The 27,913-nt window shown below is 51.0% G+C and overlaps 2 protein-coding genes across 2 annotated transcripts; one reads left to right on the forward strand and one right to left on the reverse strand.

Annotated features, from left to right (window-relative positions):
• Positions 1–494: 494 nt before the first annotated feature.
• Positions 495–2,709, forward strand: MYOCOS (myocilin opposite strand). Its single transcript, XM_042926270.1, is given in 3 exon segments — positions 495–561; positions 564–591; positions 2,568–2,709. Coding segments are annotated over 3 exon segments (237 nt in total).
• Positions 2,710–12,394: 9,685 nt separating this feature from the next.
• On the reverse strand, positions 12,395–26,794 carry MYOC (myocilin). Its single transcript, XM_042925282.1, has 3 exons — positions 26,151–26,794; positions 15,833–15,958; positions 12,395–13,858 (listed from the first exon to the last, which is right to left on the reverse strand). Exons 1-3 carry the CDS (start codon positions 26,710–26,712, stop codon positions 13,074–13,076), a joined length of 1,473 nt encoding a protein of 490 aa, XP_042781216.1. The 5' UTR covers positions 26,713–26,794; the 3' UTR covers positions 12,395–13,073.
• Positions 26,795–27,913: the final 1,119 nt, after the last annotated feature.

Genomic DNA, 27,913 nt, shown 5'->3' on the forward strand with positions numbered 1-27,913 from the left:
GTTACCTTTGTCCTCACTCTCAAGCCCCCAGGGTCTATGCCACGTGCATATCTAAGTACCTGGTCTGCCCCCCCCCCCCCCCCCCCCCCCCGCTTTGTCCCTGTCCCTTTCCTGTTCTCTAGAAGGTAAGCACTCTGGGAAGGAAGCTCCGCGTGGGTCAGTGATGCCAAACAGCGCTAGGGGGCAGGGGCTCCGTGGGCGTTGCACCTGTTACAGGGGAGGCAGAATGGGACAGGGCCCAGCTGCGCTACCTGGGGATACACCGTCCACCTCTCTTTCACCTCAGCTTTCACCTAGGGGTCAGCGCGACTGCTCTGGATTTTGAAGCGGTATCTGCCTCACGACAGGCGGGGCTGGGGGAGGGGGGTAGGGGTGGGGCGGCAGCAAACGTGCTGGACCCACGTGTGACCTGTGCAGTACATTTACTGGCGCTTGTATCTTAGGTTCGTCGGGGCGGTGAATCTAAATTCCTGGAGTCCTCTGAGTGCAAGGCCATGGCTCGGAAAAGCACGACAGACCACGACAATAACCTACTTTACGGAGGAGACCTAGGCTCCGAGGTGAGAGGCGCAGGGTCACCGTGGCCCCCAGGTACTTGAGAGCGCTCTGGCTCGGTTGGGGGTGGGGGGGGGCGGAGCATAAATGCTGATCCCCACGGGGGACCCCTGAAACTGCAGGAAACATTGCTTTTGGGGCATTCAACTGCCTTCATCCGCTGCTTCGGGGCAGGTGTTGTGGCTGAGACACCGCTTTGTCACCCACCGTGGGAAACAGACTAACCTGGTCTTTCACGGACCCCGCCCCCCGCCCCCCCCACTCCAAAACTTGTCCGCATTCCCAGCCAGGCCATAAGCTCCCTGCAGGCAGGTCCTTCTTGTCCCCTCCGCCACCGTGCGCCTGGTGCCCGGGACTGTGCTGGCCAGCCCTTAGAAGAGGCGCTGACACCACGGGGCAGCCAGACCCTGTGGGGCTGTGGGAATTCTGGACCCACTGTCTGACCCCTTCCCCTGATGGTGTTTAGCGGTCGTTGTTTATCCAAAAATTAAAACTTAACTGGGCAACTTGCATTTTCCTTTGCAAACTCTAATGAGCCCGTGACAGCCTCTGTGGGGTGTCCCGTCCTGTCTCTGGTCTGGTCTGGTCTCTGGCCCAAGACAGCTGCTCTATGAAGGTGTATAAAGAATTATTAGGACTCCCATGTACATGAAAGCGAAGCTCTATTGAAACTGATGTTTGGGGGATGGACAGCACCCTCTGCTGAATGCGCAGTGGTCATGGGTCCATCACGAGACCTTCCCGGGGGAGGGGTGGGAGCCACACGCTGGGGGAAGTCCTGGCGCTTCTTCGCTCACTTGCAGCAAATGCCAGTATGTTGCAAACAACGTGTGTGGGTTAAGTGGATTTACACGGTGTGTTATCTGCTCTTAATGAATGTAACCCTCCAAAGGGACAAGCAGCCTAACGACATTTCTGCCAAGAAACCTGATTGAAGTCATTTCTAATCATGCAAATGTGCATAAACAGCAAAAATTGGCAAAGCTTGCTGATTGGAAATACGGACCTCCGTCCAATATTATTCACAGTGCCTCTTGACCTTAGAGTTTTGGGGGATGTAAGATATTGATTAAAAATAGTCTGTATAATTTCTTCACATATATGGGGTGTCAGAAACCTATACTGACAAGGGTACGTGGCAAATTTGACCCCACTGGTTTAATCCGCGAGCGTGGGCCTTGGTTCCCAGGGGCTGCGGTCACTGTGCTCTCGCACCTACTGAGAAAGGAAGAGATTCCACACCTCTGAAGCCTCTCCTAGCCCCCCTTCCCGTTTACTTCCTCCATCAGCAACATTAGGGATCAGGTCTGACTGGGGGATGCGGCAGGGGACGTGTGGTCGGGAGATCTGAGTCCGGATTCCAGTTCTGCCTTTTCCTAGCCGTGTGACCCGGGTCCATCCTTTTGTGTCTCAGGCTTTTCAGTGGACAAGCTTACTGGGTGGTGTGGCCGAGAATCTGCAGGTCATTAGTTTCTAGCCCCAAGTTCCTGGAACAGAGCAGGTGTTCAGGGAACAGTTGACTCTGAATCTTTAAGCCCTCAACAAGCCTAGTCCTACTCTCTTGAGGGCAGGGTTTGCCCAGCCCGGGGAAGAATGGGAACACCCTGGTGTATACCCCAGCAGAAGGCAGGCTTGGGGGAGTGCAGGGGGGAAGTTAGGAGAGGCGAAGTGAAATTGTCTGGGCTGGCCAGAGAATAGCTGGGATGCAGAGCCCTCGGTCACGATGACAGAAAGCTGGGGGGGCAAGGGGAGAAGCGGGCACCAATGTGCTCTGAGAAGAGCTGACTCACAATGAAAGTGTAGAGTGCATCTCCCTCTTGCCAGGATAGATAGTTCCATCAGCCTGGGTAAAGGAGTCAGGAAGGATGTCCTTCAGAATGTGGAGTGGTTCTCTTTAGGTGCTGGGATCTGGAGGTTTCTTTTTCTTTTTCTTTTTTCTTTTCTTTTTTCTTTTCTCTTCTCTTAAAAAATCCTATGTGTTTAAATAACATTCAGTGTGCCTTTCCTCCCAGAGAAGAGCGATTTACCAAGAAAAGTGATGAAGCCAGGGAGATGCTTTCCAATCTGGATTTGGAACAAGTCCATTCTAGCAGGGCAGGCCCTACGGTACCCCCAGCCCCTCCCTCTCCTCCAGTGGAGGACCACAAGGGCTAAGGGGGCTTTTACATCACTCCAGGAAGGTTCCCATCAAGTCCTTGGGTTTGGTCTTTGAAGACTGTCTTGGAACATCTCTGCTCTTTCTTTCCTGTTTTTCTTTTCTCACAACCACCGTTGAGTGTTGGCTATCCTCACTAATGTAATTAGAGCAATTTCTGGTTTTTCAAGTCAGGTCTCTGATATATGTACACGTTTGATCTTTAATTCGTGCCATTCTGCAGAGCATTTATGGTAGTCAAGTGTATCAGAATTTTTTTAAAAATCAGGCTTCGATATTTGTTATTAAATCTGGATGAATGAAAAGTCCAGGACTCTGTGACTTTAAATCTAAAAAGATTTGAGCTCCAGAGAACCATGAGATATTTGGGTTTTCAGAACTCGGCCTGGGACGCTACAGTTTTATGGCCTTTCGCACTGATTTAACTGTGCCGCGTCCCATCTCCTGTGCAGGATGCTTATGTTTCACATTTATGGACACTATTTTCAAAGTGTGCCTCCAGGGGATCTCAGTGAATTTCATTCAAGCTCTAACAGAAGAAACCTTAACCTGACTGCTTTTCACAGCCCAGTGCAGAGTAGGAAAGGAGTCAATCGCTTAGACCCCATGTTCAAGGCTCTCCAGCAACCCCAAAGCACCGCTGAGGACTTCCAAGGCTTTTCTGAGCAGTTTGAAAGCATCAGCGATGCGATCATTCGAATCCACGTATGGGAAATGTACTGAGGGGCCATCTTTGAGTTCTTCCACTTCATAGGGTCCTTGTGGGTGTCGTCTCTCCAAGCCTGCCCTTAAACACGTGCTCTGGTCCCCCTACCCACATAGTCTGTGGGCTGTGCCTTTGGTCCGGTCAGGTTCCTTACCTGCGGTCTGTCACGGCAGCGTGGGGCAGGGGCTGGGGGCAGTACCCACGGGGTGCCTGTCCTTGCCAGCTGGGTGCTCCACATACACATGACCTCATCCTCAGATGAGAAAACAAACCTACACTGTCCAATGGTGTAACCACTAGCCAGCTGTGCCTACATAAGTTTATTTTGTACATGTTTGTTTATTTTGAGAGAGCGAGAGAGAGAGAGAGAGAGGATGGGCCGGGGGAGGGGCAGAGAGGGAGAGAGAGAATCCCAAGCAGGTTCCACACTGTCAGCACAGAGCCCTACAGGGGGCTCGATCTCACAAACCATGAGATCGTGGCCTGAGCTGAAAATCAAGAGTCAGACGCTTAACTGACCGAGCCACCTAGACGTCCTGTGGCTACTTAAATTTTAATTCATTAAAATTAAATAAAATTCACTTACTCCGTTGCACTAGCCACGTTTCAAATACTCAGTAGCTGTGTGGGGCTCGTGGCCACCATGTTGGATGAGGCAGACATAGAATGTTCCTATCATTCTATAAAGTTCTATTAGTGCTGGAACAGAGGTTAAGTGACTTACTTGTTTAAGGTCAAACAGCCAATGAAGAATAGGATCCAGGAGGGGCGCCTGGTGGCTCATTTGGTGAAGCGTCCGACTCTTGATTTCAGCTCAGCTCCTGATCTCGAGGTTCATGAGATTGAGCCCTATGTTGGGCTCTGCCCTGACAGTGCTGCGCCTGCTTTTCTCTCTCTCCCTCTGCCCCTCCCTCACTCTTGCTCTCTCTCAAAAAAAAAAAAAAAAAAAAAAAAAAAGGAAAAAAAAGAGTAGAATGTAGGAGGGCAAAGAGTGAGAAAGACTAACCCTTGTGGTATTTTATTTCCAGTTATTCCTGAGCCAACTCCAGGATGGTTTTTCTTCGGTTCCCTATTTTTTAAATACTGACCAAAAAATGAAAATTAAAAAGACTCTCTACTCTGTGAGCCAAGCACTGCTCTAAGGGCATATCACTGAACAAAGCCATCAATTCCTAACTCCATGGAATGTATTTGTTGGTTTGCAGTCGCTGAGGGAGCTTCCCAGGTGAAATCGGAAACCAGCCCGTGCGTTCAGAAGGCAGGGAAAGACGGGAAGAGAGGCCAGCCACCCTGGGCTGGTAGGTGGCAGGTTTAGTGGGCAAAGGGAACTTGCACACAAGGCTCGTCTTGGGTGGCAGCAAGACAAACGGATCCTTGCAACTACTTGCCACGTCTTGAAAAGTTTATAAGGGGCCTTACCTGGGCTTGGTCACGTCTGCCATGTGGGTCTTTTCAAAACCACAACACCGTCTCAAGGCTGTGTCCTCGGAGCAGCCTCTGGGAGTGGGAAGGCCAACAGAACCCACATTCCAAGCACGAGGGAAGGAGGTGAGGAGCCTCTGATTGTGCCGGGGCCAGCTCACGGGCAACAGCGGTCACATCTCGTTGATGACTTTCCCTGACACTCCACTCCTCGTGACGAGTTCTTACAATCTCGCAAGCCCCACTTTTTTGCAATGGACGCCGAGTGGTCAGCAAGGGATCTCACTAGCGTGGGGTGGCTCCTGTGGCAGTTATCTGGTGCACTGGAGGCGGATGACACAGCAACAATACAGGTACATGCAAGGGAAATCACAGATGTACACGATGACTCCCCCAAATCAGTGACAAATTTTTCTACGGGAGTCTATAAGCTGAATCCCTGATTTACCAAGTCCCCTAAGCTGGAAGTCGGATCATTCAGGGTGTTCACTTGTGTCATATGATTTAGTAAAGATGACACCTTCGGGGTGCCTAGGTGGTCAGTCGGTTAAGCATCCAACTTTGTTCAGCTTGGGTCATGATCTCGCAGTTCGTGAGTTTAATCCCCATGTCGGGCTCTGTGCTGACAGCTCGGAGCCTGGAGCCTGCTTCGGATTCTGTGTCTCCCTCTCTCTCTGCTCCACCCCTGCTCCTACTCTCTCTCTCGAAAATAAACATTTAAAAAAAGATGACACCTTAGCAGACTCATCAGGTATGAACACACAACATTCTGTCTGGATAATGTAGTCATTTCAGTGTTCGGTAAGGACAGGCTTTGTTGGCTATTATTTAAGACTTGATAGGTCACCATAATAAGGGCTTCTCTATGTGTTCCCAACAGGACTATGGAGGGATCAAAGATGGTGGCCAAGTGATCATATCAAGCAAAGACAGAACATTTCCACCTGGCCTTGAGGAGAGGGAGGTTGGCAACTTTAGAAACGTAACCTGTTAGTACCTATCATAAGTGCTGGCCAGGGAAGGCAGCACTGCCAGAAGGGAGGAGATGAACTTGGGGTGAGATAGTCCAGTCCAGGACCCCTCCCTTCTCTCTTCTTTTGATGGTGCATGTTCCATCAGAGAAGGTACGTTTCAATAGATCTTGAGAGCAGATCCCATTGGAGACTGAGTACTTCCCCATCACCCAGCAGTCCCAAGTAATTCGTCCATCCTGGTGGGACATCCCATTCCACTAGATAACTCCTTCCGCAGGTGTGAGGGGGCTTGGTGTTCTCAGCAGCATAGCACATTCATACATGGTAAGCGTTGCATAATGGCTTCCATACCTTTACAGTGTTGTGTGCCTCCATGGGGTCTCTGGTCCGGCATATGGGACAAAAGGCCCTACTGGTTGACCATTCGAGTGTATTAAGACTGGGACAGAACTTTAATCCACCTGACCATCGTTAGTAATGTGATCTTCTTTTAATATTCCATTGTTTCTCTCTACCAACCCTGCCACCTGTGTGTCATAGGGGAGATGGAACCGCTGTCCAATGTCATGTTCTATTGCCCAGTCTTCCAAGTCACGACTTTTGAAATGTGACCCCCAATGGCTGTCTAGTTGATGAGGGTATCTACCCATGGTCGTTAGTTTTTCTGCTCCCCTAAGGGTGGCAGCTTGGTTGGCGTGGCTCCAGGGGAAAGCTTGGCTTAGGCCACACGCAGTGTCCACACAAGCCAAGGCATCTTCGGAGCCCTCCCGTAGAAGGAGGGGGCCCATATAACCAGTTTGTCGATCCCTCATCAGCTGGGAACTCTGCTGGATGGCCCCAGATTATTTTGGTAGTTGCCTTGGGCATTATTGAAAACAGGCAGGACGTGCTTCTACCGCATTAACCACGTCACAGAACTTCAAGGACAACCTGACATCCTTGCCAACATGCCACCTTACCGGGCCATGGTGGTGGCCACTCCTTCTGTGCACCCAGTCTGCTGCATCTACTGAAGAGTCAGCAGATGGGGTTCTTACTGAGTTAGGGCATCAGCTTCCTAATTGCCAGGGGATGTCAACGCCTCGTGAGCTGAGACATGGGGAACAGTGAGGACTGCCTCAGGCTCTTGCAGATGCCCCCAGGTGTCTTTCTACGTAGCCTGACCCCATAGGCTCATTCACGGTCATCCATCCTGTGCACTGTCAGAGCCATCAGTGCAAAGAGTGGACGGCCAGGGCTCATGATAATCACCAGCCAGGCTGCTCTGAGCCCAGCCTACTGGCTGCTGTGGGAGAGGCTCTACCCGGAGGAGTGCTGTGTGCACTGCCAGGAGCTGGTCCTCTATGGGGGTACGTGGGGCTCTGTCCCCTTTCAGAGCTGAGACCAATATCCTAGGGTTCCTTCCCCTTCTATGTTTTTCTCTGCCCCAATGGCCAGCCCACACCTTCTGGAGTCACAGACCCATGTAACTCAGCGACAGCCCTGCTTGGGAGATGCCCAGAGCTTTGATCCACTTCGCTGGTATTTTTGCTTTCTCAAAGATGGCTTGTTGCTCTGATGCCCCGTCCCATACGTGCCCTCTCTTTCCCAGGGAGCATAAGGATCAGAGGCGCTGTGCCAAGTGGGGATCAAAAGTCCTCCAGATTCCAAAATCCCTACAAAGACATGCACCTCTTTCACATTCTTAGGGATTGAATATGCTTGTACCTTACCGATCACAGCTTGTGGAACAACCCAAGTCTCACCTGACCGGACAACTCCCAGAATGTTATGGCAGTGCCTGGGCCTTGAATTTTCCATGGTTTCACTCTTCATCTTTTTTTTTCTCACAGATGCTCCAACAGGGGCCCCTGGCTGGCTCAGTCAGATGAGCATTTGACTCTTGATCTTGGGGTTGTGACCTTGAACCCCATGTCGGGTGTAGAGATTACTAAGAAACAACAGCACAAAACGAATGCTCCAGCAAAGCCTGCTAGGTGTCCCACAGCTGAGGCAAATCCTCACATGTCTTTACATCATCCATGTAATGGGCTCAATTTACTGGTGGGGAAGGAGAATAGGGACAGGTCTCAGGCTGTGCAGGTGGCCTTGGGAGAGCACTTAAAAGGTTTATTATTGGGTCGCCTGGGTGGCTCAGTCAGTTAAGCGTCAGACTTCTGCTCAGGTCGTGATCTCACAGCTCATGAGTTCGAGCCCCGTATTGGGCTCTGTGCTGACAGCTCAGAGCCTGGAGCCTACTTCAGCTTCTGTGTGTGTGTCTCTCTCTCTCTCTCTCTCTCTCTCTCTCTCTGCCCCTCCCCTGCTCATACTCTGTCTCTCTCTGTCTCTCAAAAATGAATAAAAAGTTAAAAAAAATTTTTAAGGTTTATTATTATCCCTCCTACATGAGGCAAACTGATCTTAGTTATCAGAAACCTGTCAGAGTATTTTTTTATTGCATTTCCTTGAAGACGAAGCACTTTGACAGGAATAATTTCCCCCCCAAAGCATCAGAGTAAAACAGCAACTGTCTGCAAATGACAAAAGATTTTAAAATGGCTGTGGTTGGGGCACCTGGGTGGCTTAGTCACTTAAGCGTCCAACTCTTGATTTCGGCTCAGATCATGATCTCAGGGTCATGGGACTGAGCCCCGCATTGGGCTCCACACTGAGCTTGGGGCCTTCTTAGGATTTTCTCTTGCTCTCTTTCCCTCTCGATGCTCTCTCACTTGCTCTCTCTTTCTCTTAGAAGAAAATGAAAATAAAATTTAAAACAATCTTGAAAATCAATGGATTATATCATGTCAGGAGATGATAAATGTAATGGAAAGGAAAAATTGTAAATAATCAGACAGGGTCAGGAGGATTGGAAGTAGCAGAGGAAACAGCTGGTAAGTTGTAGTTTTAAATAGGAAATCTGGTTTGGCCTCCGTAGGAAGGTTCAGTTGAGTAAAGACTTGAAGCCTATGAGGAAGTTAGGTGTGCAGACATCTAGGCAGAGGGCATGCAGGGGCCTCAAAGTCAGAGTGTGTGCCTGGAGTATTCCGGGGAGGGCAATCAGGCCAGGGCAGCCTGGCTGGAGTAGAGGGAAGTGGGGACATTCGTAAAAGGTGAAGTCACAGTGGTGGGAGAGATCATGGGGGACTTTGTAAGGACTCTGACTTTGACTTTGAGCTGGGAGGCCATGGAGGTCTGGAGGCCATGGAAGGAGGCACGATCTGCCTAATGGTTTAATGGGGTCATTCTGGCTGCTTTGTGAGAAGGCTGTCTGGGAGGAAGGAACAGAATCACCTCAGAGGCTGTGTAGCCATTCAGGAAAAAGGCAATGGGAATCTGGACAATTAGCAGTTGGCGTGGTGAGAAATGCGGTCCGATTCTACAGCTACATATTTGAAGATGGAACCGACAAAACTTTCTGATGGATTTGATGTGGGGTTTTGGGAGCGATGAGTGAAGGATGACTCCAAGAGTTTTGGCCTGAGCAATCTTGGAGGAATGGAATTTCCACCGGCTCCTAGAAGAACAGATTCGGCAGGGCTGAGAGGGGTGGGGTAGGGGAACTTAGAAATTCAAATTTTGCTGATTCGATATGCCTAATAGATAATTTTTTTAAGATTTTATTTTTAATCTCTACACCCAAGAGGTTTTAAGTAATCTCTACACCCAAGGCGAGGCTTGAACTCATAACCCCAAGATCAATAGTTGCATGCTTCACCAACTGAGCCAGCCAGGTGCCCCTGCCTAATAGACATTTAAGTGGAGAGATCAAGTGTGCAAATAAATATATGAATCTGGAGTTTAGGGGTAAGGTTTGGGCTGAAGGTATAAATCGGGGGTGGGGGGCAGTTATCAGCATAGATGCGGCATTTAGAGCCACGCTAGCTGAGACCAGAAGAATGAGTAGGTCATGAGGAGACCATAAATCGAGCCCAGACACACTTCAATCTTAAGAGATCGAGGCTATCTGGTTAATTTTATGTGTCAACTTGACTGGACCCAAGAGTCCCCAGATTAAACATTATTTGTGGGTGTGAGGTGAGGGGATCTTCAGATGAGATTAGCCTTTGGCTCAGCGGACTCAGTAAAGTGGGCTGCCCTCCCCGGTGTGTGTGGGCGTCATCCAATCCATTTAGGGCCTGAATAGAACAAAAAGCTGGAGGTAGGAGGAATTCACCCCTTTTGCTTCCTGCTTGCCTGCTTGAGTGTGGATATCTGTCTTCCCTCCTGCTGCACTGGGATTTATGCCATCAACCCCCTGCCCCCAACTCTCAGGCCTTTGGACCCGGACCAAACGACACCACCAGCTGTCCTGGATCTCCAGCTCGTGGGCAGATCGTGGGACTTCTCAGCTTCTACAATTGGCATGAGCCAATTTCTCATTCTAAATCTCTTTTCCTACCAGTGTCTGCACCTCCTGCTGGTTCTGTTTCCTGACTAATACAGGGCAAAGGGAGGAACTAGCAAAAAACGTCAAGAAGGAGCAATCAGTGATGTAGGGGGAGTCTAATGTCCTGGAAGCTAAGCGAAGAAAGAGTTTCCTTCTTCCCTCTGTTCCTCCTTCGTTCATCCCCTTCTTCTATCCCAGAGGCAGGAGTTGAGAGAAGGAAAGAACAGGAGTCTCGGGCAGGTCTGTGCAAGCAGGATTTGCCTCACCTGTCTCCCCACCCAAAGGTGTCCCCTCACATTCCACTTTTCACTCAAAAACCCGGCAGCGGCAGGTGCTCAGAGGGGTGAATGAGTTCATGCATTCCTACTTCTGGGCTTTCTCTTCATTAAGAGGCTGCTGTCAGTGGGGTGCAGGGCTGATATCTAGTTGTCACGGTCTGAATTGTGTGCCCCACACCAAATTCATATGTCAAAGCTCTAACCACTGGGACCTCGGAATGTGACCACCTTTGGAGATAGATAGGGCCTTTACAGAGGTAACTGCGTTAAAGTTGGGTCATTGGGGGTGCACCCTATCCAATTTGACTGTTGTTCTTATAAAAGGGGAGATTAGGACACACACATACAGAGGAGAAGGAAGACGGTGTTTAGATACAGGGAGAAGGCAGCATCTACAAGGTCCACTGACACGCTGATCTCAGACTTCTGGCCTCCGGAACCGTGAGAGAAAAAATCCTGTTTTAGCCCCTCCATCCGTGGCCCTTAGTTATGGTGGACTGAGCTGACGAATACACCTTTGGAGAGCCATCACACCCGTTCCTCCACAGGCGTGGCACGCATAGCCTCGATGAGGATCGACTCTCAGAGGGGAAGAAAAGTTAAATTCTTGATTTTACTTTCCAAAGCACACTCTTTGTACCCCTCCCCGCCCCTGTTTGTGTGTGTGCTCACACGCTCTCTCTCTCTCAAAAATAAACATTTAAAAATTTTAATGTTTATTTATTTTTGAGAAAGAGCGAGAAAGAGAGCAGGGGAGGGACAGAGAGAGAGGGAGACACAGAATCTGAAGCAGGCTCCAGGTTTGTCAGCACAGAGCCCAACACGGGGCTCGAACTCACAAACTGTGAGACCATGATCTGAGCCAAAGTTGGACATTTAATCAACTGAGCCACCCAGGTGCCCCTATACAAACATTTTTTTTTAATTAAAAAAAAATAAAGTCAAGGTTTTGACTTTTAAGAGCTGGCACTCTTGGAAATCCAAAGGCTGAGCCCTGGTCTCATGAACAGTATTTGAGAAGATAAATAAAGGGCTCGACTGTCGCATCCCTGCCGGCTGCATAAAGCCTGGGGGAAGCAAGGGGAAAGGGGAGCAAAAGAGAGCTTAGATTCTAGAGCCTTTCTGTCAGGGCTTTGGGGCACACGATTTGGGGCATGAGAAGGCAGAGCGACTTGTTCTTGTGTCCAGGTAAATCCTGTGTAGGTGGCGAAGGTCCAAGACAAGTGGCCCTGCACCCACAGAAGAGCAAAAGGGAAACTGAGGTCGATCTAGGAGAAAGGGCCTGAGCACCCTGGGTTTCCGGGGGTGCAGGAGAGCTCCTGATGGGACAAGAACAGGCTAGAAGCAGGCCATGTGATGGGGCTGGCCGTCAGAATGTGGAGGACACTGGGACTGGAACTGGATACGGAGACATGCGTGTGGGCAGCAAATTCTGGACCCTGCGCTGATGACTAAAAGCAGCTGTGATAGGAAACCCTGGCTGGATTCCTCTCCCTCCGTGCCCCCGTGCCCATACCCTGCCTCTCTCGAGCACAGGTGCCAGCCGGAGGAGGAAGAGGGAAAACCCGAGTTGACTGAAGACCTGCTAGCGGGACAGAGTCCAAGCTGAGTCCAAGCAAGACAGGGTATTCTACCATTAGGTACGATGGCACCGCGAGAGGGCAATGAAGTTCGGTTACTGAAAATTAGTGGCAGAAGATTTGCTCCCCTGAGGCTGTGGTTTATGAAATCCATGCCCATGACAGCAAACAAGAGCCAGGGTGAAGACAGGGTGAGCTGGGGAAAGACGAAAAGACAGTTTGGGAAAGACCACGAGCACCAGGAGATGGGATGGGGGGGGGAGGGGTGAATTCCACTGTTTGCCTGGTGTCATCCTGGGTGGCACCTCAAAACCAGGTGCAGGCCCCTCAGTCACACAGGCACGCGCACACACACACACACACACACACACACACGCACACCTACACCCTTAGCATCCGGCAATCACAGCTCCCAACCCAAAGGAATTATCTGATGGTTGGAATCCGTACTCTCCTCCTAAGCAAAGTATCCCACAAAGTTCAAGGTGGATGGTGTGTAAGATCACTTTATTTCCCAGGGCAAAGGTTATGTGACACCCACTGGACCCCGCGTGAAACATTAGAAGCCGACTATGCATATGTTCGGCACAGGTTGCAGGAGCTGTCCCTCCTCTAGAAGTGCCGCTTTGTGTCGTGGCTAATGGTAACCTTGCGACGTGCGGGGAATGACCCTGGACGCCACAACGGGGCGAGCTGTTCTGCCCAGACTCTTCCTCTTTTAGCCAGGGAGGGCCTTTTACAGAAAGCCTTGTAGTTTTCACGATGAGACGACTATGCGTTAGAGCTTTGGCCCCAAATCACCACCAAGCTTGAACCGTTTTGGGTCAACAGCCCTGTGAAACCTGGCAGAAGGAAGTATATGTATTGTGAAACCGTCTAAGCCCCCCGGTGGCTAATTCCACACAGACGTGGCGACGAAGCGCATTCTTCTGGATTAGTAACGAAAGCTCAGAAAGCAGAGAAGAGCCGCGTGGGCTTCGGCTGGCTGGCTCTCCCCTCAGGAGCCCTCCGCATCACCTCCCGGTAGGAGGGGCTTTTCACATCTCAGAGAGCCTGAGGTCGTAGGTGACCATGTTGAAGTTGTCCCAGGCGAAGAGCTTCTTCTCCAGGGGATTGTAGTCCACCATGCTGCTGTACTTGTAGCGGTTCTTGAAGGGGACGGTCAGGGCCCTGCTGCGCCCTGTGCCCACGTCATACGCAAAGTTGATGGTGGCATCGGGTGACGAGTAGCTGCTGACGGTGTACAAGCGGCCGCAGATGATGAAGGCATTGGCCACTGACTGCTTTCGGATGTTAGTCTCCCAGGTTTGTTCAAGTTCCAGACTCTCCGGGTTCAGTTTGGAGAGGACGATGGCGCCTTTGGCCTCCTGGGTGCTGTAGATGACCCAGAGGCCCGTCTCGTCCACAGCCAGGTCAATGTCCGTGTAGCCGCCCCAAGAATAGGGGAACTGCCCGTGGTAGCCCGCCCCGGGGATTTCCTTCTCAGCCTTCACTGTCTCGGTGTTGAGCTCATATCTGATCACGGTTCTGGACTCGGCCTCCTGGAAGTAGAGGCTCCCCCGGTACACCACGGCCCCCGTGCTTTCCAGCGGCCTGGGCAGCACGTGAACCTTGGAAGGGTAGCCCTGCAGGAACTGGCTGCTGAGGTCGTACTCGAACACCTGGCGGATGTCCGTGCCCACGGTGTCGATTCGCCACGTGGTCTCCTGGGTGTAGGGGTAGGCGGGCTTCGGGTCTCTCATCCACACGCCGTACTTGCCCGTGATTGTCTCAGCTCTTCTCAGGGTGAGCGGCTCCCCTACCCAAACCAGTTCTCCGCATCCTGGTGAATGAAAGGCAAACCGACGCGTAAAACGCCTTTCCGCCACCTTTCCACCACCTTTCCACCACCTTTCCACCACGTGGAAGTGGTAAAAGCCAGAAGGCCGGAGACAGAGCATCTGGGTTTGAACTCAGGCTCCGCCAGGTAGGCATCCGACTTTCGATTTCGCCTCAGGTCATGATCTCACGGTTTTGTGAGTTCGAGCCCCAGGTCGGGATCTGCGCTGACATCGTGGAGCCTGCTTGGGATATTCTCTCTCTCTCTCTCTCTCTCTCTCTCTCTCTCTCTCTCTCTCTCTGCCCCTCTCCGGCTCGCACTCTCTCTTTCTCAGAAATAAATAATAAATTAAAAACTTTTAAAGTCAGGCTCTGCTATCCGCTGGCTGTGTGACTTTCAAGTCCCTCAGCCCCCTCAACCTCGGCTTTCTCATTTGTAAAGGGGTATAGTGTTTTGGGTAGTAGAGACGTTGTAAACTTTAAATGCAATTATACGTGTTAGGTGCTTGGTATAGAGTAAATGCCCAGTAAATATTATGTGCTCAGTATGTCGTACGGATTGAACTTCTCCTACTCGCTGTCAGTTGTAAAGATGAAGGCTGTACCGAGGGCTTCAAACTGTGTTTCTAATATTTGATTTAAGCCGGGTGGGAACTCACGGGTATTCATCATACTACTGTTTATGACTTTCCTGTCTAGTTTGCTTCATTTTGAAAAATGAAACAAGGGGCTCCTGGGTGGCTCAGTCGGTTAAGCGTCTGACTTCAGTCCAGGTCATGATCTCACAGTTCGTGAGTTCGACCCTGCATCAGGCTCTGTGCTGACAGCTCAGATCCTGGATCCTGCTTCGGATTCTGTATCTCCCTTTCTCTCTGCTCCTCCCCTGCTCACGCTCTCTCTCTCTCTCCTTCAAAAATAAACAAACTTCCCCCCCCCCCCCAAATTTTTTTAATTAAAAAAAAAAAAAAAGAAACAAAAATCAAGTCCTTATAATAAACTCTATAAAATGAAGTTCTTCAAACCCTAACCAATGGACCACATAGTTTAGGCACCATTTAAATACAATAAAACCTGAACATAATTTTTTAAATGTAGTGAAGAAATGGTTGAAAACTTAGATTCAGTGGAAATAAATGCAACGGATCTCTGTGCTTTTCTCAATGTCCTTCTAGAAAATGGGAAGTCTCTGCTGCTCATGTCTCAGGGAACCCTACTCTGGGTATTTCAAAACTTCCCACCACCATACAGGCTCTTCTGCTTGGAATAATTGTCCATGACACGGATAGTCACAGTTTCTGAAAACGACAGTGTTTGCCTTAAAGTCAGGCTTTCAGGGAACACTTGGGAGAGGGGGCAATACCTCAGGACCCAAAGTTCAGAAAAGATACCTTTAGTAACAGAGCCAGTCGGTTAAGCGTCCAACTTCAGCTCAGGTCATGATCTCACGGCTCACGAGTTCGAGCCCCGCGTCGGGCTCTGTGCTGACAGCTCAGAGCCTGGAGCCTGCTTGGGATTCTGTGTCTCCCTGTCTCTCTCTCTGCCCCTCCCCCGCTCATGTTCTGTCTGTCTGTCTGTCTCTCTCAAAAATAAACATTAAAAAAAATTCTTTTTAAATAAAATAATTCTGTGTGGCAATCAAGTGGGTGAAATAAGCATATCTCTCCTCTTCCCACCACCCCTCACCCCTCCCTAAGCCTCCACCCTCTGCAGCCCAGCTGAGCCCACCACCCCCCACGTGGGTGATGAGATGTAAGGCTTTGCTAGGGAAAGGCGGACGCCTGCCAGCATGCCCTGGAAAGCTGGCAGAGAGGGGCTCTTCCTGGCAGAGAGGGGCTCTTCCTCTCCCCCCTCCCTCCTCTCTGCCAGGGCTCATTGATGACCTGCCCTCCCCCCAAAGTGGGCTGACCAACTCTGAGCACAGAGCTAGTCACGGATCACGACCACGTGTGTACAAAAGGGAAGAAATTTAATTTTATACCGGGGTCTCCCTCTTCACTCCTGGGATGGCCAGATGGACTCTCCTTCAGGATTCGGGAAGCAGGAACCTCAGTTAACTCTGACTTCAGTTCCTGGAAGTTGACGGTCTCCACGTTCCATTTAGAAACTATATTAAAAGAAAGAGACAAACTCGTACTATGAGGAAGAATGGCCCAATGACTATGTTGAGGATGGTATTTAAATAGGCTTCCAGAGATAAGATGATGTTTGGGATTTGTTTTAAGATAATAGATACAGGGGCGCCTGGGTGGCTCAGTCGGTTAAGCGTCCGACTTCAGCTCAGGTCACGATCTTGTGGTCCGCGAGTTCGAGCCCCACATCGGGCTCTGGGCTGATGGCTCAGAGCCTGGAGCCTGCTTCTGATTCTGTGTTTCCCTCTCTCTCTGCCCCTCCCCCGTTCATGCTGTGTCTCTCTCTGTCTCAAAAATAAATAAAAACGTTAAAAAAAAAATTAAAAAAAAAAAAAAGATAATAGATACATAGTGGTGCCTGGCTAGCTCAGTCAGAGGGCCTGTGACTCTTGATCCGGGGTCATGAGTTTGAGCCCCATGCTGGGTGTAAAGATTAATTAAATAAATAAAATTTTAAAAAGAGATAACAAGGGATGCTTGGGTGGCTCAGTCAGTTATGTATCCCACTCTTGATTTCGGCTCAGGTCATGACCCCAGCCGGGGTCATGGGATCAAGCCCCGAGTCGGCTCCACACTGAACATGGAGCCTGCTTAAGATTCTCTCTCCCTCTGGGGCACCCGGGTGGCTCAGTCGGTTGAGCGTCCGACTTCAGCTCAGGTCATGATCTCACAGTTCATGAGATGGAGCCCGACCTCAGGCTCTGTGCTGACAGCTCAGAGCCTGGAGCCTGCTTCGGATTCTGTGTCTCCCTCTCTCTCTGCCCCTCCCCTGCTCACACTCTCTCTCTCACAAACAAACATTAAACCAAAAAAAAAGGCTCATCGGACAGCTGTCAGAACTGGGGTTCATGTTCTGTCTACTGTTATGAATGTGTGGAAGATTTCCATGATAAAAAGCTCACAAATAATACATTGCATAGCGACATGCCTAGCACAGAGTAGGGTATTCAAAATAAAGTAAGCTCGTGCCCATTAAAATAATTCCCACTAGCGGGTCTAATTTATTAGCAGGTGAAGTGTGATCCCGGGATATTCAGAAGGCCCTTAGCATTTTCTGGGATGCCTGAAATTCAACAATTAACAACTCCCTGCATGACATAAGGTTCTTCCTGGTCATGATGCAAATGTTCCTATAAGAAGTAATACATTCAGCTCTACATGGTCGATTGAAATATGCTGTCAGAACCCTTTCTGAGACCAGTTTTGGACCAGGAGAAAGTGTGCAGGGCTCCTATAGGAATTTGTGGGCGGGGGCGGGGGTTGTGCATAGAGAAGGGAAGGGGTGTGTGTGGGAGACACTGGTGAGACCTAAAGTTACCACACCGTGTCACACACTGGTACTCTGGGTTAGGGTCAGTGTTCTACAGGAGTCCCTGGGGGACAAAAAAGCAGCAGCCACCGCAGGTACGTCTGGTGAGGCCAGCAGATCAGGAGCTGATTGCTGATGAAAAGACACTGATCCCAAGGGGAAGGCACTGATCCCAAGTGGGAAGGCACACCCACACCCTAAGGCCCACAGGGGGAAGCGCCAGGGGTCACTCAGGAGGGAGGGGAACATGGGCAGGAGCCTTTACTGTTTTTTCCTGAGGGAAGGAATGAGCCAGGCCAGGTAAACAGGCTTAGGATTGGCTGGTGTGAATAATTTCAGCAGGCCTGGGGCATAGGGGCTGTCCCTGGTTGTCTGGTACCGGGCTCGGAGGAGATGAGGGCAGGCGGACGGTGCCCTTGACTGTGATCACTGATAGAGGCCGGGTGGGGCACGGACGCTGGGTGGGTGGGCTTGCGCGTGAGAAGCGAGCTGGCAGGTGGGTCAAATGCTGTCTCTAGGAATTGGCTAATCTGCGAGGCCCAGACGTCAGAGCATCAGAATAAAATGCTTAGAATAGTGGCCTGTTCTCTTGCTGGCCATCTCAGTCAGTTCTCGGCCCCCGGGGTGACCGCCCCACTCGGGGCTCCCACGCCACTGGCCCCGAGGGCAGTCAGTGTGGTGACTGGGGCTGGGCTCCTGCATAGCGGAGAAGGTCAGGCAGACATTCTGTCTTCTGTCACTTGTTAGCTCAAGTTGCCTTTCAGGCACAGATTACAATGGAATGCTTAACCCTTCTGGCTCTGCTACATTTCATCAGTCTTGCAGCCACATATTCTTCAGTGAACGACAGTACCAGAAGGCGGTGAGGAACACTTCCTATCCAGCCTAGAAGCTCTCAGGCTTGGGGCGCCTGGGGAGCTCGGTCGGTTGGGCATCCGACTCTTGATTTCGGCTCAGGTCATGATCTCATGGTTTGTGAGTTCCAGCCTCTCATCGGGCTCCGTGCTGACAGCTCAGAGCCTGTTTGGGATTCTCTCTCTCCCTCTCTCTTTGCCCCTCCCCAACTCAGGCGCGTGCACATGCATAATAAAAGAACAAACTTTAAAAAAAAAAAAGCTCTCAGGCTTGTGAGGGGCTGTGTAGCTGAGCCGTGGCCCCCCTCCGGCTGCCGCCTGCCCTGCTCTCTGCAGGCCTGTGACTGTCCTGAGGGCCTGCATCCTCCTGCTTGGGTGTCCCCCAGTCCAGAGTGGGCTGTGTGAGCACTTGAGAGCCTTCAGCCAAAATGTGTGGCCAACTGAGGGCATCCTAGCTATGCAGCCCAAACTCCAGGGGCGAGTGGGGACACCCCCAAGGACATGGCTGGTCTTCAGTGTCCCCAGTCTCGGGGAGCTGCCCATCCATCTAAATAGCCAGCCCCTCTGGGACACCTACACTGCAAGGTTGTGCCGGTTGTGGAGATACAGGGTGAATGAGATACACTTGTCCATGGCCTTGAGGAATTCATGGGCTGGCTGAGGAGTCACATGGGTTCACTCCACGCTGCTTTGGGAACAAGGTCCCCTTGGACGATACAAATGTCTCCGCGAGCATCCTAGGAAATGAATTTGGTTCCCTGAATCTCCTTCTGTCTGCCTGAAGATCTACAGAGGTGAAGAATCTCCTCTGCTCTTTACTCCCAGCTTGCCTTGACAGGGCAGAGGCTGATTCACTAGCTCACGGGTATTTTTCCCAGACCAACTTGGGGACTGTCACCAGCCACTCCTTCCTGTCCAGGGCTGGCGACCCCCACACTTGAGCCAGGGAATTGGTGCTGCCTGTGGGCAGCATGGCAGAGGGGCGGGGTGTCTGAGGTTCCCTGCTCTTCTGTGCCGCCAGGAAGAGGTAAGAGTGAGGGACCTCTTCGTCTTCGAGGGAAGAGCAGAGCGGTTCGTAACTATTCCTGCTTCCTGGAGCACAGGCCTCCCCGCTCTCCGTCTGCCTCTCCCGCCCCCACGCCTGCTCTCTTAGGCCTAAAACACAGCGAGGGAGCCTTGACCCCTGGCTATGGGGAGCACCCCCCCCCCATTCCCCTCACCCCCTGCCCCTGCCGTGCCTGGCCGACCTCTCAGGCTGAGCAGAGGCAACTTCTCAAAATCAGCAAACTCCCTGAGGTGAGCTGTTTGCTTTTCCTCTGTACCTTTCCTTGGACCATCACGGACCATTCCTCAGAACAATTCCAAACTTCTTTTGTTTCCATTCATTCTCAGAACACCGGAGCGAGTGTAGGCAGTGTGAGGTGAGAGACAAATACTGCAGTGGCAGCTGTACAAAACTTCTAGAGAGTTCCCTTGCCCCACCGCAGGTCCCCACCTTTCGGCTCCAGGACCCACGGTTGCCATACTAGGGCCACTGTGAGCCACGCGGCTCCTGTGCCGGCCCCTTCCTCTGTGCATCTGGTGCACAGTGCCTTATCCTGTGAACGTGACCGGGGTGATCACGGGGCGTAGCGACTTACTGAGAAATAGACACAGGCCGAGAAAAGGAAAGGGACACGCCTGCAGATCAATGAGAAGAAAATTAAGAGAAAGGCCCTCTTTACCCACAGAGGGGAGAAAGTGGGGGAAACAAACCCGAACAGGCATTCTCCCAGGAGACTTGCCCCAAGACAGCTGACATACTGGCCCCGAAATACTGAAAACAGATGCTTTGGGGAAAGGGATGATTAACAGGTATTTATAGCTCTTTCCACCTTTTGAAGCAGTTTCATATAAATTCTTTATGTGATCTGATACTTTCACAGCTTTAAAAAAAAAATGGAGGAAGGCTTTAGGGCTGCAGTCTGCACCTCATGTAATTATTGCCACCACTTATTACGTGCCTCCTGCGAGCCAGGGACTGTGCTAGGAGCTCGCTGTCATTGCCTCTCTTCCACATAACAGTCCTGATGCCGACGATATTCTCTTCGTTTTGCAGGAAAGGAAACTGAGGCACAGGGAGGTTAAGTAACTTGCCCGAGGCCATACAGCTGGTTAGTGGTGGGACTAGGATTTGAACCCGGGTCTGTCAAGGCCATGGCAATTGTGAACCTTTCCTCCCTGCGGTGGGGAGGTTGGTCGGTTATAAATTGATGGCCCCTCGGTGCCAAATGCACACTTCCATATATGCTTTCTGAAAAACGAGGCATTTCTCCTTTCAAGTGAGCACGATGTCAGGCTTCCTCAGTAGAGGGCTCTGGGGGGAGATTGTGGAAGGAAGTTGGGGGGGTGTGGAGGGAGGCTGGGTTGGCCGTGTGAGGGTGAGGACATCTGGTGGAGTCCTGCCCCAGCCAAGACTCGGTTCCTCTGCGACCCTGCAGCCTCGGCCCGACCATGACCTTTCCACAGCCCTGTCAACACGGAACCCAGAGTCCCTGCAGAGGCCCCCCCGTGCTCTGCCGGCCTCCTCTACAGGCCCCCAGCCGGCTCCGCAGCCGTCCCTGACCCCACTGTCCCACACCACGGTCACCCTCCGGAGCCGGCCATTCGGCTCCAGCCTGGACAAAGTGGCCAGCTTCTCTGCTATCCGATGGGCTGGCCCTCACCTTCCTCTGTGAGGCCTGACCCGGTCCAAGTTTGTCCTTCCTCTGGGACCTTCCCTCAGCCCGAGGGTGCCAGGTAGAGCTTACTTATTCAGCTCATATTGTGCTTTCATTCTACCTGATTCTTTCTATTAAGAGGCCCTGGCGGGGATGCCTAGATGACGCAGCCAGTTAAACGTTGGGCTTTTGCTCATGTCATGATCTCATGGCTCATGGGTTCGAGCCCTGCATCGGGCTCTGTGCTGACAGCTCAGAGCCCGGAGCCTGCTTCGGATTCTGTGTCTCCTTCTCTCTCTGCCCCTCCCCCTCACACTCTGTCTCTCTCTCTCAAAAATAAACATTAAAAAAAAAAAAAAAGACGCCCTGGGGCACCTGGGGGGGCTCAGTTGGTTAAGCATCTGACTCTTGATTTGAGCTCAGGGCATGATCTCACGGCAGTGAGTTTCAGTCGCCAGTCGGGTTCCCAGCTGAGCTGAGCATGGGGCTTGCTTGGGATTCTCTCCCTCCTTCTGCCCTTCCCCCACTAATTCTCTCTGTCTCTCTCTCTGTCTCTCTCTCTCAAGCATATAAAAATAAATAAATAAAAATTAAAAAATAAAATAAAAACTAAAAGGCCATGACGTAACCCGCAGCGTGGAGTCTATGCCCTGACTGGACGCAGACCCGTACCTGAGGCTTTTCCAGCAGCTTCAAACAAGCTGCTCAGAACTGGGGGGAGTGACTCACTCCTGGACCTGAGCTCAGATGCCAGTGGGTGGCACGCACAGCTCCCAGGTGGCACACTCTAGGGAGCCCAGGCTTCTGGCCGGCTGCCAAAGAAGAGGTGGCCCCAGTGTGTGGCTGCTGCTGAGTTCTTTTCCTGGTCCCCCCGAGGGCCTCACAGCTCTGAGTAGAGGGCCCTTTTCTTCCTCCGTCCCCCTTACCCCCCCTTACCCCCCCCCCCCGTCTATCTGCCCCATCCCCACGCCTCTCCTCCCTCTTTGCCAGAACCACACCTCACTTGCTTTCTTAGCAGTAAACGAGAACCATAGTGAAGCATTAAGTCAGGGAATGGCTTCCAGAACAACAGCAAGGCCCTTTTTCGGTTGGCAGGTGAGATGGTAGGCTGACAAGTCAGCTGGCTGCTTCCTGCTTGTTTCAGCCAGGAGCATCTGGCAATGGTGAGCTCCCAGGGCAGAGCCGTCTGGCATGAGGACTGAGGCCTGTGGGAGAGGATGCATGGTGGGGGGGGGGGGGGGGGTGCAAAGGCTGGGAAGCAGCTGTGTGAAGGAGCCGGGACTGGGACTGAGCCCGAGTCGTAGCTTCCTAGTTCGGGCTTGCCACGTCCCTGCTGTGTGACTTTGGGCAAGTTACTCGACCTCTCTGAGCCTCAGTATTCTTAGTTGAAACTATAAACGAAATGTCCTCGATAAAAATGTGTCAAAATCAAAATTTCTCTGGAATGTTGAAAAATCGCTCATATTTCCTTCTGTACGTGGGGAAAAAACAAAAAGAGGTTATGAAAATATTAAGGACTGTATTGTATCCAATAGCTAAAAAATTTTTAGGGCTTTTATTTGTTTGTTTCTCTTAAGATTCAGTCCTTCCGTGGTTGAAAAGTTCATGCCTATTGCAAAATTCTGGAAACTTTCTGCATGCTCTGCCCTTTGTCCCTTACCTCTGCTTTGCAGACACATTCTAGGGAGCTTAAGCCAGAAACTCCCAGGAAAGCGAAGATTAGCCAGCAGACTAATGTCCCGGGTGTTACGCCAACACGTACTGTCTCTGGGATCAGTGTGCATGCCAAAATATTATGTACGGGTAAACGTTATAATCATTAAACGGCGTTTTAAAACAGTAGGGCAGCAGGAGCGAAGGAGCCCTTCGTCACGACGCGTTTACTGCGCTCAGCGTGCTGCCTGCTTCTGCCCGCTACCTCTCATCTGCGTGGTCACCCCCACAGGGGATTGCTATCTGCAGCCCTTGCCTTGAACACCTTTGGTGCTCCTCCTCCATGTCCTGCCCGCCTTTTCCCAGCCATTGCCGTGGCAACCTGTCGTGTGCAGGTGTCATCGGCCGGGACCTGGCCTCCGCTGTCCTGCCCCAGCTTCTCTGACTCCACAAGAGCCAGTCTGGTGCCCACATCTGTGCATCATGGGAGCGGGATCCACGAATGAATGCTCCCTCCCTCGGCTGCATTCTTTTTTTCTTTGTTTAAAATGTTTATTCATTTTTGAGAGAGAGCACAAGTGGGGAGGGAAAGAGAGAGACGGGGAGAGAGAGAATCCCAACCTAAGCAGGAGTTTCGCTGCCCACACGGAGCCCGACGTGGGGCTTGAACTCACGAACTGTGAGATCATGACCTGAGCTGAAGTCGGACACTCAACTGACTGAACCACCCGGTGCCCTCATTCTACACAGCTCCCCGGCAGGGCTTGGTGGGGTCAAGACTCCACCACCCACTGTGGGGACCCACTGGGGAATGCCCCCTCCCTCCTTATGTGCTCGCTTTCCTTCTCTGACTCAGTCTCCCCTGCCCCTGATTCCTGAACTCCCTGGGATTAGACCCACGTAAATCACTGCATAAAAGCCCCCACCCCAGGCTTCTCTCTGGGAAGTACAGACTGAAGCAGACACAAAGTAAAGGGAAAAGTGGGCTTCTCTTGGGACACTGCTAACTGACTCTGAGAGATCTTGTGGTAATCTGTGTTTTTCTCTTGGGGCTTATTTAATAGGTTTCCAGACACTTTGCTGCAAAATTATTACGACAAAGTTGTATATATACTATCTCAACTCTCTCACACACGCACGCACACACACACACACACACACACGAACAAGGGGTTTCTGTGATTCTAAGAAGATCTTTTTTCTATGTAACAATTACACCATAAAGACAGCGGTGGTGACAGTCTGAATGGCAGACGAAGAAAAAGTCCACCTTCTGTGGCCTCCCTGGGCTGGGCTCCCACAGCCTCCCCTGCCCTCGCCCTCAGTTCTTGCCGCCCCTGCATCGAGCACAGCCACACTTAACCCCCAGCTGCCCAGAAAGCCCTTTCTTTACCCTCAGATTTAAGACCTCGAAGCCTATCTTTGGTTCCAAACATTTCTTTCCCTGATGTTTAAATGCACACTTCCTGTTTTTTGCCATTAGGTTCTATAAACCAGGGGTCACCTCAGGGTCCCCGAAGGGCCGCTGGACCTCAGGAAGGGGAGGAACTGAATTTGAGTTTTGGCTCTGCCTTTAGCTGGCTAGGTGGCCATGGACCAGCTCTGGGCCTCAGTTTCCACATCTGCACAAATGAGCCAGTGGATCAGATGCTTTCCAGGCCACCTTTGCAGCTTTACGTTCTTGTGCTAATGTAATTTCCTGCTCATGAAAAAAAAGCCCAAGGCTAAAAAGAGTTTCCAAGCTTGGAGTTCACTCTAATGGGCTGTTGTCCTTATTTCAAAAGTAGAGTAGCTGGAAAGAACAAAAAGAAATGTAAAATTAGAGAACACATCTCATAAATTCCCCAAGGCTTGTTAAATGACCCCACAGGACAATAAAAGGCTGTTTATTTGCCTCTGTTTCCACACACACACACACACACACACACACACACACACACACACGGGTTTTTGTTGAGAATGTGACTCCATTCACTGAACAGTCTGAAATAAGTAATCTTCATAATGTTCCTATTAATACTAATTCTTTTATTTGTGCTCAAAGACTCGAGTTCAGCAAGTTTTAGTGCGACCACTGACCACCGAGCAACCCGGGGCCCTTCGGGCCTCATTTTCTTTTGTTGTAAAATTTAGCATCAAATCTCTTCCAACTACAGCAATACGGGGTCTTTCCACCTTAGAGTTATTTCGTGAGCCCCACAAACATCCTTCACGGTAGACAATCTCATTAGCACGTAAGGGGTAAGAAGTCAAGGTCCAGAGGGTAAAGGACTTGCCCAAGGTCACATACAGGTTTTGATGTTTGTCAGTCTCGCTTATTTGCAGACTTTGCCTTTTATGTAGAAAGCCTTTTTAGAAAATAATTTCCCACTGTTTTATTCTGATGATCTCCAAGCCTTTGGAAAAGTTGAAAGAATAGTACAATAAGTCCCCCCCTCCTCACCACGTGCTATTCACAGAGAGTCACCAGTTGTGAAAACTTTGGTGCATTTTTTTACCTTTCTTTCTGTCACTCTTTCCATATTTACAGTCTTTGCTGAGCCGCCTGAAAGGAAATTGCAACCATTCTGACACCTTCCCCCTAAGGACTTGAGTATGTATGTTCGGAAGATACTCTCCCTAACCACCACACCATCTCTCGCCCAAGAAACTGAGCAGTCATCAATAGCATGACCGTAGAAGCAGCCGATATTCAAATATCATCAGTGATTTCAAGCCTGTCCCTTGTAGCTTTTTTTCCCCTGGATGTAGGAGCCAGTCCAGAGCCAGGCACTGCATTTGGCCACCGCATCTCTCTAGCCTCCTTCAATCTAGAACAATCCACCTGTCCCCTTTCTTTCTTGATGGTGACATCTCTGAAGAGTCTGCACTAACTGTCCCACAGCTGGATTTGCTTGCTTGTTTCCTCCCGATTGGAAAACTTCTCCAACAGTGAATATTTGGGAGCACAGCTTCAAAAAAAGTGACACAAATACTATCTTCCCAACTAATGGGGAGAGTGTGCCCCCCGTTGCAGCCAACACTCACGGACTCACCTTCAAGCAGGGACCAGGACGAACAGCCCAGCATCTTAGAAAGAGCCACCTCAAGGAGTTGCCTGGTGACTTAAAAGCAGAGGTCCTCGGATTGGGCAAAAAGGCCGAAAATTCGCAAAGACAACATATTGAGGAACCCGACAAAGAGTCACCACCTCTTTATTTTGCCAAGAAAGGACATGAAAAAATCCCCACCGTCTATCATGATTTCATAAATCGATTGTCAGGTCATTTTAACAACAAGAGGCAGGAATCACAGTCTCCAAAGAAAGATCCACCGAAGGGGTAGTTTTCTAAAAAGCCTAGTTGGGAACCTTCTACTGATCATCTACATATACGTCTCACCTGGTCTCCTATTTCTCATTTTACCGTCACTGTGAGAACCGTCCCGGAAGCCACAAGAGCTCGGGACCGCTGACCCGAACAGAGCTCCCAGGAGCGAGATGACTAGTAACCTGTGAGGCTGATTGCTCCCCTGGATTCGTCTGCCTCGTGCTGGACGTGCAGCCTCCGGGAGAGAGGGGAGGGCGGGAGAGCAAGCCTGGGCCACCTGTAACAGGTCACTATGAGCCATGCCACCTTCTGGACTCGGGGACCCCTTCACCCCACATTCTTACCTTCCCTGGAACCTGATGGCACATCCTGAGGGGTGCCGCGGGCCTGGGGACACTGGCCCCTTCTCAGCCTTGCCACCTCCTGGCTGCTGCTGTCCAGCCTCCGGGCCAGATCCTCGTTCTCTTCTCTCAGTCGCCTCTTCTCTTCCTCCAGAGCTGACTTGTCCCGGAGGAGGTTGCTGTAGGAAGCCTCCAGCTCCCTGTTTTGGCTTTCCAGCTGTTCTCGCTCCCTTCTCAGGGCGCCCAGCTCCCTCTGCAGCCCCTCCTGGGTCGCCGAGGGCCCAGCAGCCTCGTCCAGGGTCAGCTGGTGGACGAGGCCCTCCAGGGAGCTGAGCCGGGCTTTGGTGGACTCCAGGTCTGCCCGCTGGGCACTGCTGTCTCTCTGCAGGTCCTGGATGGCTGACATGGCCTGGCCCTGCTCGGGGCAGCTGGACTCGTTGGGGCTGGCCACACTGAAGGTGTACTGGCATCGGCCACTCCGGTCATTGGCCTTCCGGAGCTGGGCTGTCCTGGCCCCTAAACCCCATACCAGACAGGCCAGAAGTAGCAGCTGGATGGCTGGCATCTCGGGCCTGCAGCGGCAGTGATGTGCAGAGACCGGGCAAGGCTTCCCCAGGACAGCTCTCCTCCTCTGGGAGGTGTCTGGACGGGCGGCCCTGCCGGTTCACGCCTTGGCTTCACAGAGGTTTATATATACTGGAGAGCCACCCCTGCACTGGAGGGGGGAGGTGGCCACGTGAGGCTGGGTGGGGCCATGCACAGGGGAATTGTTTTCTCACGGCCAGCAAAACTCTTAGAATATGACACTCCAGAAGTCTGTTTTGAATTTCTTTGAAAAAAGAACGTCTCGCTTTATGCACCCCGTATCCCTCTGATATTCTCCCCCATATCCCCACCCTGTCTTGTGCCCACGCATTCACACGCGCCTACTTCATCCAACGGGAACTACTTGTGTGTCAGTTTCAATAAGGATTTATTTCTAGTTTGTATTTCCATTTACTCTGCAAACTCTATTGAGACCTGCTCTGTGTCACGGACTGTGCTAGAAACGGGGGATGCAGACCGTTCCTAAGACACAGTCCCTCTGTCCCTGTGGCAGTGACAGAGACACCTAACAGCCAGCCAGAACACGAGGGCAGCATGCCGCCCAGCTTCAGGGAGCAGCGATCCTGTAAAAGCAGTTGGAAGCAGAATTCCTCCCTTGCCCCGAGCTTTACAACAAGTGTGGGTGTGTATTTGGGAGAACCTCCTAATTCTGGTCTCAGCACATCAGGCACCTAAGTCAGTGATAGGCTCTAGACTAGTTCTTACCGAGTGTGTGTGTGTGTGTGTGTGTGTGTGCGCAAAAGCACCTCAATTCTCATTGATGAAATCTATGGAACCCTTCTCAGGCAGATGTTTTTGTTATTTTTAAGGTTTATTTATTAATTTTGAAAGAAAAGAGAGCACGAGTGGGGGAGGGGCAGAGAGAGAGAGAGAAGAGGGAATCCCAAGCAGACTCTGGGCTGTCAGCGCAGAGCCCAACACAGCTCCATCTCAAGAACCGTGAGATCATGACCTGAGCCGAAATCAACAGTTGCATGCTTAACCGACTGGGCCACCCATGCCCCCAGGAAGATGTTTTTAAATGTGTAAAATGTATAGGACTGCAAAGGAAGCACAAGATATTGAAATACTATCAAAATATTTTGAAAATTTGAAATATGCATGTCATTTATTAACACTTAATTTTTTTAAGCAGACTCCACACCCAATATGTGGTTGAA

The sequence above is a fragment of the Panthera leo genome, chromosome F3, assembly GCF_018350215.1.
Source record: "Panthera leo isolate Ple1 chromosome F3, P.leo_Ple1_pat1.1, whole genome shotgun sequence".
In the NCBI taxonomy this organism is placed as follows: Eukaryota; Metazoa; Chordata; class Mammalia; order Carnivora; family Felidae; genus Panthera; species Panthera leo.

Excerpts from the sequence above, each read along its gene's own strand:
- MYOC (XM_042925282.1), bottom strand. The coding sequence starts at position 26,712 with ATGCCAGCCATCCAGCTGCTACTTCTGGCCTGTCTGGTATGGGGTTTA. Across the intron at positions 15,959-26,150 it reads GCCATCAGGTTCCAGGGAAG|TTTCTAAATGGAACGTGGAG; the intron begins GTAAGAATGTGG and ends CTTTTAATATAG. Across the intron at positions 13,859-15,832 it reads GAGTGAAGAGGGAGACCCCG|GATGCGGAGAACTGGTTTGG; the intron begins GTATAAAATTAA and ends TTCATTCACCAG.